The sequence below is a fragment of the Curcuma longa genome, chromosome 11 (assembly GCF_044706935.1).
Source record: "Curcuma longa cultivar G26 ecotype Majalengka, Jawa Barat chromosome 11, ITB_CL_G26_1.1, whole genome shotgun sequence".
NCBI classification, from domain to species: domain Eukaryota; kingdom Viridiplantae; phylum Streptophyta; class Magnoliopsida; order Zingiberales; family Zingiberaceae; genus Curcuma; species Curcuma longa.
The window spans coordinates 27,607,502-27,618,544 of record NC_133871.1 but is presented as its reverse complement, the minus strand read 5'-3'; the positions used below and the strand labels follow the sequence as shown (position 1 = coordinate 27,618,544).

Below are 11,043 nucleotides of genomic sequence, written 5' to 3'. Positions count from 1 at the left end.
CAAGTACTATTAGGTCTAGAAATTTTTTAATTTGCTCCACTTAGTTGATGATATGCCATGTACATTTTATTTTTGATATCTTTTTATTCTTTAATTAATTGTTAGTTTTTCTCCTCTTTTCGATATGAATTCATAAATTGTGTGACTTGAGAATGTGAAAGATTAAAGGAAAATTCTATAAAGTTGGGTACTCTATATTTTAAAAAAAAAATCATAGAGAACATTAATCATAAATTTTAATTATATTTTATCAGTAAGATGTATTCTAATTTCTTTAATTATTCTCTCTTGCATATGCAAGTGTAAAATATTTTTTTAAAAAACTAACATATATTTTAATATTATACTAGATATAATTAATACAAATGACTTTTAAATATTTGTTTGTCTAGTTGTCAAAAGAGAAAAAAATAATATTAATTCAGCAAAGGTAGATTTTACTATTCGAGAGAGCACTTTTTTATTAAAAAAAATTATCTTAGACTTAAAAAATATCCAATACGGTCTTGACTGTCCCATAAGGATGAGTCCATCTAATTATTTTTAGCAAACCCTATTAGGAAGGATTAACTTTTTCCATATATTAGACAAAAAATCAATATTTTTTAAACAAATTTTACTATCAAATCTTCACAATAAAAAAAGAATCTATTTTCTTAAAAAAAATAGTTTTCATAAATAAAATGAAAAATGTGGCTCAATTTTATATAAAGCTTTATATAGTGAAACAATTATTGAAAAGTTGCTCAAAGTGAGAAAATGGATGGAGCTCCGATATGGAACAAACAACAGATGAGTGGAGAGGCACATGAGTGCACATGCAAGCGGAGAACAGGGAAGTAATGGCATCTGCGGCAGTGTTCTGCTCCTGCTCCTGCACTTCTCGGAAAGAGCACAGAGTTCAAAAAAGCTGATGAACTTGTTTCTTTATTCATTTTCTGATCATTTCTGCTTCAAGATATTGTTGACTGCGAACGTGGGGTCTGACACAGTAAGAAGATTACACCAAGATCACCATTATTCTATGTATCCATGGCTTATAGGGAAGCCAAAACAATATACAGTACATAAAAAGAGACGCAGATTATGTCGACATGCAGATTTGGCACATCAAGTATCTTATTTCTTGCTCAAAACACTTCCTGAATCTATCAGTTTCAACTCCACCCTAATGCATATTTATATTTAAACAAATCTCATCACAATCGCATCATGAGAAGTTAATGTGACTGTAGCAAGTTGTCTGGAGAATGAGAGCAGCAATACAACATAAAACCCACTGTACACATGAGAAGAAAGAAGATTTATAAATATCTGAACGTTTTCTACATCTATATATGTTCGTCACAATTAGAGATGACAGAGAGCAAAGAAAAATGAAGTGATGACGAGCCTGCTGCTTTTTTCTTGCTCAGCTATCCAGAAATATCTCTGATGTCTGTCCTGTCCTTTTTCTCTTCTGTTTGGTGTTTGTGAGATTGCGATGAGCAGCTATAGCGCAATTAGTAGACTATTAAGGTGTAAGTAGTATTCTAATCGAGTAGTAGCTAGTAATAGATATGTGGTATGGCTGATTGTTTGCTTGATTAATTACTAATAACTGAACTGGCTTCTTTCAGAGCTCTGTAGCTGTTTAGAGGCAGGCAGTGAAGAGAGAACACTTGAGTAGAAGCTTACATTCAAAAACCTAACACTGACTTCTTTTCCCTGCCAAAATTAATCCATAATGCTGAGATTATTTGAGTGAATGATGGGAAATGGTGCAGTGCTTACCACGATCTGAATTCTGAAGAGAGTTTGCTTAACTCTACATCCCCATGGCTCCATGATTGGTGAACCTAGCAATTTCATAGCGGATTCAAACTTTTAGTATCTATCGCAAGTATTCGAAGTGTATAGGACTGTGTATACCTTGGCATGGCCAATACACAAGATTTGTAGGAGGGCATCTCAAAGGTTGATGAGGGTGGCACGGCAAGCGGGAAGTCTTTGCCGCTGTTATCGGTTTGAGTTGCTGCAGCATGTGAGAAAGCATCGACCTCCAGTGCGATTGACGACTTGGTGGGCGAAGCGAAGGGACTATCGGGCAAGTTGTGCTCGGCAGCACTGCGTCCATGTTTTGCAGACAAACAAACAAATGGGATCAAAATTCATTCTTGATGAACACAGTTGAAAAAACTGATGGCTGTATGTATACCTTTCATGGGAATCACTATCTTGATTGGGATTAGCCTCGTCGACAGATTCCTTCTTGTTGCTAGAGTCGACCGCCTTTGAGAAGCCATTAGCAGTGTTCGTGTTCTGCTCTGCACCTAAAATGCAAGAGTTAATAGTACTTCATCATCTGAAGAAGTAACAAAAGTAATGTGTGATAGTTCACTTGCGAAGCTCACCTGCAATTGGAGAGTGTTCTTGGCTACTGCTGCTGCTACCTTTGCTACTCGAATCAGTTGTAGGTATAGTTATAAATGGAGCTGATATGGTAGGAGGGTTGATGGAGGCTGGAGCGGCCGAGGAGAAGAGACTACGATTCTTGAGGTCAAGGAGCTGGAGATTCATCAGTCTTCTTGCTTGCAGCTCAATGGCCCGCTGCAGCTCCAAAGCTTGCTGTTGCTCCTCGAGCTTCCTTCGCAGCAGCTCCTGGCTGCTATTGTTGTACAACATCCTCGCTCCTGCCATTGCATCGAGACCAAGCGTCAACTAATCGCAACAAGGAACAAAGCAGAACCAACAGTCTGAAGCCTAACCCAGCGGTTGAAGGTCATAAGGATCTCCTCTAGATTCCAGACCAGTGGGAGTCGTGCAGCCAGAAAATTCCCCCCTTTCATTCTGTTGCTGCTTCCTGGACGAAGTATTAGATCATCAGAACGCAACATTCTGGAAACACCGGAAACAATGTGTAGTTAGGGAGAGGGAGGAAGAGTGCCTGCACTTGTCGAGGACTTTGCCTTTCTCCTTGTAAGGCTTGACAAGAACTCGAGCATCGCAGACAAAATGAGGATTTCCTTTTGCCAAGATAACCTTCACTGTTTCGGGGTAGATGAAGGTTACAAAACCAAACATTCTCTTTTGCTGATATGGGATCCTCACATCCTGTACTGGCCCGTAGATGCTTTGGAATTTCAACAACATAAATTGCAACAGATTAGGGTCATAGAAATCCTGGCACTCGGCAACAAATCAATCTGCATTTATAGATTTGATAAGGAGAAACCTGAAGTAGTTGGAGACATCTTCTTCAGTAAAAGTGCTGTCTGCGGGGAACGTTAAATAGATCTGTCTCGAGCCTGGATTGGTCATCCCTGCAATATCGCTTCTTTCCATCCTTGATCGGAGCAGAGCTGCGGCGGCCGCCGCCCTGTTGAAAGCCACGATGTATATATATCATTTCTTTTTCAAATTGCACAAAACTGGCGGAAAGTTGCTACCTTTGGTTGTCATTTTGCTGCTGGAGCAAGAAGTCGAGAGATTTGCTCGTCGACGACGGTGAAGATGGCAGCGAACCCAACGGCGAGTACGGGAAGGCGGACGCTGTGAGCTGCGATGCGCGGCCAATCCTCTGGCTCATCGACCGCAGCAGCAGCACCTGGCGCTGATGCTCCGCTGCGGCGATGGTCTCATCGCCGTGGAGGAATCGGCACTCGGGGCCGTCTTTGCAGTAACCTTTCGCAAAGTAGAGGCAGGGCTTCCAACCGAACCCCCCGGCCACGGCATCAGAACGGAGAAGGAGGTCGGCGGCGGACCAGCTACGACGATGGTGGTTCCCGTTGGTCCCCCATCCGAACCTGTAAGGAAACAGCGAACTGTCGCTCCCGCTGCTAGGGCTACGGCCTAACACGTCGGGGTAGAAGACATCGTCTCCGACGCCGCTAGGGCTGCGGCATAAAACATCGGGATAAAAGAGATCGCCTCCATCGCCAGTAGATTTGGGGCCAATAGGGAGGGGATGTTCGGGATTAGGACAGGCGGCAGCGTCGCTGAGGAAGGAGAGCTGATCCTGAAGCTGGAACTCTTCCACGAGCGGCTTACCGGCACCGTTGGGACTGAGGATCTCTTCGGTGCCCTGCAGCTCATCCAGGCCTCTACCTGAGCCTAAGAATCCGGACGGCGAAGCGAACGAGGTTGGCGAAGAGACGCCGCCGAGGGAGGAGAAGCGGGAGGAGTTCTGGCGCGCGAGGAGGCTGAAAGGGGACGGGGTTGGAGGAGCAGAGGCTGCGAGCGGCGAGCCAGGGAGGCCGAGGTCATTGCGGGCCTTGAGGACGACGGACTGAAGGAGGACATCGGGACCGAAGGCGAGGCGGATCATCTCCTTGTCACCTTGCTCCTGGATCAAGATGTAGCCCATGATCTTGGCCGCGTTCTCCGCATCCAAGCTCTGTATCCTCGCCAACACCACCCGCGTCGCCTCGTACACGTCCATCGAACCGCCCGCTCACCTTCAAAACCTCTCGCTCGTCTCAGAGCAGCAAAGGAAGCAGTAAAAGCGCAGGCTTTACGAAAAACACAGAGAGAAAGAGAGAGAGAGAGAGAGGAAAAGCTCACCAGAAGTTCAACAAGTTCACGGACGAGGAACTCAGTTGACCACTAACGGAGCAAAACTCTCCGGCAGGGACGCAACCGTCGCCTGCTGCTCCTCCCGGCGCAGGCAAGTCTTAGCGTTGATTCCCCTGCTGCAGTGACACCTCTGTCCTCTGCTTTTAACTTCAAATTTTCAATTTTTTTTTACTCCTGGGGAAAAGAGCATATAAATTGATACAGCGCTGGATCTGGATCTGCTCAAATAGAGCAGCACGTTCCTTCCTCTCAAGCCTCTACCACCTGAACCCTCTCAATCTCGCCTTTATTTTTCCCACACACACACCAAAAAAAAAAAAACAGAGAGAGATTAAATCTCAGTGCTGCTAAATTCCCTGTTCCCCAAGCCCATCATTTTGGCTTCTGGCCTCCACCATCGCTCACTTTATTGCCGCTTTTATGGTGCTCAACACAAATCCATCATCATCTTAATTATTACCACTGCATGAGACGCAATCTGACTGCCTCAGCCGGGCATAAACACAACGCAGCAGCTAAAATCTTTGCTGTTGATGGGGTTGATGGTGGTGGTGGCGCGGTGGTGAGTCAACATTGCCTTGATTTGTACATCATGCATGCCCCTCATCTTCTCATGCGACCCAAGCCCATGCAGAGGCCAGCCAGCGCTGCTGTTTGTGCTGTTCTTTGTATAACGTCGGACAACTTTTCTGTGCAAAAAGATGCAAAGCGCCGTGCGACTTTGTGGTGGTGAGGTTTGTTTGGGCGTGCAGCAGCAGCAGCTTTTTTTTCTTTTTTTTAACTGGGGCTTTAGAGGGGAAGCGTGAAGGGCGCTTTGGTCTGAGTTACTACCAGCCATGCACAGTGCTGTACATGTGGGCGATACGTGCTACTGCTGCTGTGCTGCTGCTGCGGTTTTGTTTGGAGCTTTGCTTATCGCTTTACTTCGTCTATCTTCTGCTTTGCTAGCTGCATATGATGACGAGCGCCCTGCGAAGGCTTCACATGGCGAGTTCTGTGAGTGGTGGCCTGTGACGACCACCACATCGTGTCGTTGTCTAATTATTAAGCAGAAACGAAAACTTTTTTCTTTTACCAAATCATTAAAGATACCCTCTCTTTTGTTAATATTAACCGAGTATATATATATTTTTTTTTGTTGAGGTGTCTTATCCAAATGGTAAGCATGAAGACATGTATTGTTTGAGTTTTCAGATTTGAATCATCTTAGCAACATGTATTTGTTGACTGAGGTACTGTGCGATTTAAGTCTTAGCAATATGTATTTGTTGACTGAGGTGCTATTAAAGCAGTACCTTAGTCAACAAATCCCTTAGGAGGTTTTCTGATATGAAACCGTTTCGACGGTAGGATCGGTCACTATAACAAATTTATCCATTATAGTTTTATTGCAGAGGAAGAAGAGTATATATATATTCGTCTCTGGGACATAATTAAATTGATTATGACAGAGTAGAATTGTTGAAGTGGACAAAAATCGAATCTCGAGAAAATTAAGATAATATACTCTTCCGTCGTGACCAATTATAATTTTTCGATTTACCTCCTCATAAATGATCATAAGATCGATCGTATGAGATCGCTAAGATGACAGATTTCATTATAGTAGAAATCTTTGTACTTCAACTTAGCCATCTAAAAGAATTGGACCAATCACAATCTTTTAATTCTGCTGAATCAGTGCGTTTTTATATTGTGTTTTGCAAATATTATTTGGATCTACACTATCATCCATTTTAAGGTATTTATTTATATTTTTGTTTCTTTATTCGAGTTTGTTATTTTTTGTTGTTCATTCAAAATCACTTTTCAACCCTATAAACTTAATGTTTAGACGATTTGTTTGTTTAGATGTTTGACGATGTGCTAGTGCAATTGGTTGATATGTCAAATAGATTAACGTTAAGTTAGATACTTAATATTAGTTGGGCAAGTGAAAATACTAATAAAATGTTGACAAATAAAAGTTTAATAAAAAATTAATAAATGATAAAGTCTTAATAGATAAACGTTAAATAAGTGAATAAAGTTTTGATTGATCAGATTGAATTAGATGTTAAATAAATGAAAATATCAAGAAGTGGTCTCTAGACAAGTGGAAATTTTATCGGTGAAGATTGACCTAAGACTAAATTAGTGAAAGTTTTGGTAGGTCAAGATTGAACTGACATTGATCATGTGGAAGTCTTAGTGAGTCAAACTTAATTGATCCTGATCAATAATGAAATCATAGTACACCAAGATTGACCTATACTAGATAGACAAGGATATCTCGAAACTTCTAAAAGTAATACCTCTTGACAAGACAAAAAAACCCCGAGGCATGGGTCTCTTGCAAGGAAACCTAAGTGAGACAAGTATCTATAAGTGATCTAGAGATTTGGCTTTGGGCAGACTTACTTAGGTGAGAACTCTTCTGCAATAAAGATGGAATTCGCCACCTTAGCAGCCCCACGACCATTTGTGAGGAGGTAAATCGAGAAATTACAATTGGTCACGACGTAGAAGGGTATTGTCTGACTTCGCTAGGATTCGAACCTTTGTCCTCTTCTGCAAGTCTGCTGCGTCGTAATCAACTCAGCTATGCCTCAGGAGCGACTTAGGTGAGAACTCAATCTTAGAGGTGCTTGAAGTCGAGGTTTTAATCGACTAAAAAAAATTTTCAATCAATTGATGATTGAGTTGATTAAATAGTCAACTCAAATCGAATTGTCAGCAAGTAAACTACTTCTATTTATGGATAGTCGATTAGGCAGTTGACTAATAAAAAAGATAATCAACTGCTGAAACTGTAAGAATTCAAGAAGAAAGTCATTGATTTAACAATTTTGGTTGTGGTCGTGCTACAGGATGGCAGTTGACTCGACTCGAGGAATCATTGTGAGGAAAACAATAAACTCATTCAATTAACTCAATTGATGTAATCAATTGATTGAGGTAACTTAATTGACGATTGATCGAAAAGAACTACAATGAATAGTTGTTGGCAAAGAACTTTATAAAAAAGCATTCAAATGATTTTATCAACGAATTCTTGAACAATCTAAAGCAAAAGAAAGCAAAACAACAAGTGAAACCAAGACAAAAGAAAGTTCCATTGTATAAATATTTCTTGTACTGTAAATTATTTTTATTCATCAACGATCCAACAATAAATTCTACAAAATGAGGTGTATTGTTCGCACTGTAGAATGATTAATTAGATAGTCCTGGAATGCAGGTTACAGAGCGACGCATCATTTACGCTTCTCGATTTATCCTAATGATCAATAGAAAATTTTCATGGGATCAGGCCATTCACCTCCAAGATTAATAGATTCGAAGAATTTGATACCTGAATTATTAAAATAATATAGCTTACGTGGAGTTATCCAATTTAATCTCATCAACGGTCTGAGAGATAACTACTTGGGACAAATGAATCTTGAAAAAGTGACCAATTTGATCTCATGAAAGTTTTCCACTGACCATAGTTCTTTCCACCACTATAGAGTGACCTCCATAGTTCTTTCCACCACTATAGAGTTGCCTGGACCTTGAACTGGGTACTTCAATCGTGGATCTCTCAACACAACTTTTTCCTCCAAATTAAGCGCCCAAGCATGCTCTAATTTGGGGATCGAACCACGATGCTCTAAGTTTCCTCCAAGTCATCTTACCACTTTACGAGGCAACCAATATATTGATTGGTGAGCACCTAGTGGTTTAGGCAAAATTTTAAAAGGAAAATTTAATGAAAAATATTAAGTGGGTGCTCTTTCGATGATGATGATGATGAATGATGATGAAAGAGAAAAAAATAAAAGGGAATTATTTTTTATTAGAATCGTCAAAAAAATACTTTTTTCATTTACTATCAAAGCAACTTTGCATTCTATCTCATATTTTTATTTCCAAAAACACTCTTGTTCGATAATATTGTAACAGTTATGATTCATACTTATTACAATATGGGCAGTTCAACTTGTTAGGATTACAATTAAAGTCTCATTGAGAAGATTAAGGGTATATAAAATGGAAGTATCTTTATTGAAATGAGTCCTTTTGGTAAAGTTCAAAAATAAAAATATAAGGGGTTAGTTCCAAAATGAACAATATCATTGTTCGGACTTGTGCGAGTTAGAGATCATGAATAACTCCGATCGCTTCTCGTCTTGATCTTATGCTCGTCATTTGAATGCGTAGTGGAAAACTTGATTCAAACGTGACTCCACATACACAACTCCTAGATTTTACTTGGTATCTGCCTCTTTGAGGCGACTAATCCAAGGGTCCGCTCTGAGCTATCTACCTCCATTATGAACTCCTCCTTTTCGGATACCTTCCGGAGGTAGAGAAGCCTCTCACAAGTTTGTTCTTACAAGAATACAATAATACAACAAGAGATAGGAATACAAATACAAATAAAAGTAAAAATACTTTTACAAATGAGATCGTGCTTTAGATAATTTCTTATTGCTTAGAATAGCCTCTTATTGGTATAAAAATGTAGCATCACTTCATCCTCAAACCCCTAAAAATTGGTTTCTTCTCCTTCAAGCGAAATTCTACTTATTCAGTTAATGTTAGGGTTGATTTCCGCCTATCAATCAATTGATTTGGTCAGCGACCAAATAACAACTTCTGAACCTTTTGAAATCTGTCTGATTTTGTTAATTTTCAAATATCAATTAACTGATTTGTCAATTAATCGAATCGATTCATTTCTATACACTTCTAAAATAACATCAGTCGACTAATTATTCTAATCAGTCAATTGATTACCTTGATCAGTCGACTGATTACCTTGATTAGTTGATTCGATTTGTTTGTGTTCGATTCTGATCTAAATCAATCGACTAATACACATAATCAGTTGAATTAATTTGAGTAAAAAGATACATATCGGAACAAGCTTCGTTTCACATTAAAGATCGTTCCATTCTGATATCCGAGTCAAAATTTATGACATTCGAAAGTTTGCTATGTCGTTTTCGATTTCCTTTGCATGACATCCGATTATCCTTGACTTGTCAAGATGTCTCGTTGCCTAGCATATGGTCAACCTTGACCTGTAGAACTTCATCATTATCTAGCATTCGATCAATCTTAACCTACCAGGACTTCTTCGTTGCCTAATATCTGGTTAATCTCAACCTATCAGGACTTCGTCGTTGTCTAGCATCTGATCAACCTTAACTTGCTAGGACTTTAAATCACCAAGTGTCCAGTCAACCTTGATCCACTTGGACTTTTCTTTTACCAACTTTCCTATTGGACTTCCGATCACCAAGTGTGGAAGTCCTGAGGTTGGTCAACTTGATCAACCTTGACCTGAGGTTGATTGCACCAACAATCATAACATTGTGAAAATATGTGGATTACATTGTTCTAACAATTGGTATCATAATCATAATCTATGTGGAGTCATATGGGAAACCTCGGGAAAAAACGAATGAGGTAGAGAAGACAGAAATCAATATATCTCCACAATGATATATATGATATTGTCCACTTTAAGACTAAGCCCTCATAAATTTATTTTTGTGCTCTACCCAAAATATCTTATACCAATAGAGATATCTTCCATCTTATAAACTCATGATCTTTTCTATGTATTTTCAATATGAGACTTTGATTGTATCCTAACAACCTTTTCGGTAAAGTCAAAAAATAAAACTACGAAGGTTTAGATCTAAAATGGACAATATTATTTCATTATAGAGATATGTGGATTTTATTGTTCTAACACAATTTTGATCAACACTAATAATACTTTATTATAACAATTATAATTATAACTTCTACAACATACATACTTCATCCTTGTGAACATAAATATTTCATCTTTAATTAATATTGGTCAATATTATATTATATTATAATTTCATAATTTCTTATGAAAGAAGAAGTTATGAGATTATAATTATCGGTTAACTATTTTAATAAAAAAGAGCACCCTATTAATTTTTTTCTCATAATAATAATATCAACTTTTGAATGATTTAGTAAAAAGGGGCCCCATTTTTTTTATAATATGATATTTACCCAAAGACGTTCTTTTGAGTGCTTTGTTGATGGTTAAGTTGGTTTTTCCCTTTATCCTATCACTAATTAAGTACAAACCAATGATTTTACAATAACTAATTTTATTGTTAAAAAACTAAAAACAAAATATAAATATTTTAAGTGTAACTATTTAATATTTTATATCAATTTTGCTAATATGCTAGATATATTATATATTTGTTGAATAATGTGATCGTAAATTACAAACATGAGAACTTGCATGATTTGAAGAAAAACTAAGTCAACCATTCCAAAATGATTTTGCTCCAGCACAATTTTAAAATGCAATCTATAGCAATTGCATACTCATTTTATACCTGATTTTCATTAAAAAAGAGTATTATTTTTAGTTTGTTTACACTTAAGTTCTATTGTTCTCGTACATGTCCTAATGGTGTATATATAAAAGTCGATATACTCAATATTTTCTCCTTACAATAT

At 38.5% G+C, this 11,043-nt stretch overlaps 1 protein-coding gene across 2 annotated transcripts; it reads right to left on the bottom strand.

Moving 5' to 3' along the window:
• Positions 1-1,672: 1,672 nt before the first annotated feature.
• On the bottom strand, positions 1,673-4,662 carry LOC141839074 (zinc finger CCCH domain-containing protein 53-like). 2 transcript variants are annotated; one of them, XM_074726731.1, is made up of 10 exons: positions 4,543-4,662; positions 3,429-4,436; positions 3,215-3,358; positions 2,927-3,112; positions 2,748-2,842; positions 2,394-2,672; positions 2,198-2,312; positions 1,912-2,106; positions 1,774-1,838; positions 1,673-1,707 (listed from the first exon to the last, which is right to left on the bottom strand). In XM_074726731.1, exons 2-9 carry the CDS (start codon positions 4,418-4,420, stop codon positions 1,808-1,810), a joined length of 2,037 nt encoding a protein of 678 aa, XP_074582832.1. In that variant the 5' UTR covers positions 4,421-4,436; positions 4,543-4,662; the 3' UTR covers positions 1,673-1,707; positions 1,774-1,807. The 2 variants fall into 2 exon arrangements, with proteins under 2 accessions (XP_074582832.1, XP_074582831.1); XM_074726730.1 differs by lacking the exon at positions 1,673-1,707 and having other exon boundaries at positions 1,716-1,838.
• Between the last annotated feature and the right edge of the window lie 6,381 nt (positions 4,663-11,043).

Bases quoted from the DNA above. Each gene is read 5' to 3' on its own strand.
- LOC141839074 (XM_074726731.1), bottom strand. From the start codon at position 4,420: ATGGACGTGTACGAGGCGACGCGGGTGGTGTTGGCGAGGATACAGAGC. The intron at 2,843-2,926 runs GCACTCTTCCTC...TACTTCGTCCAG, and splicing joins AAAGTCCTCGACAAGTGCAG to GAAGCAGCAACAGAATGAAA. The intron at 2,107-2,197 runs GTATACATACAG...ACATGGACGCAG, and splicing joins GATAGTGATTCCCATGAAAG to TGCTGCCGAGCACAACTTGC.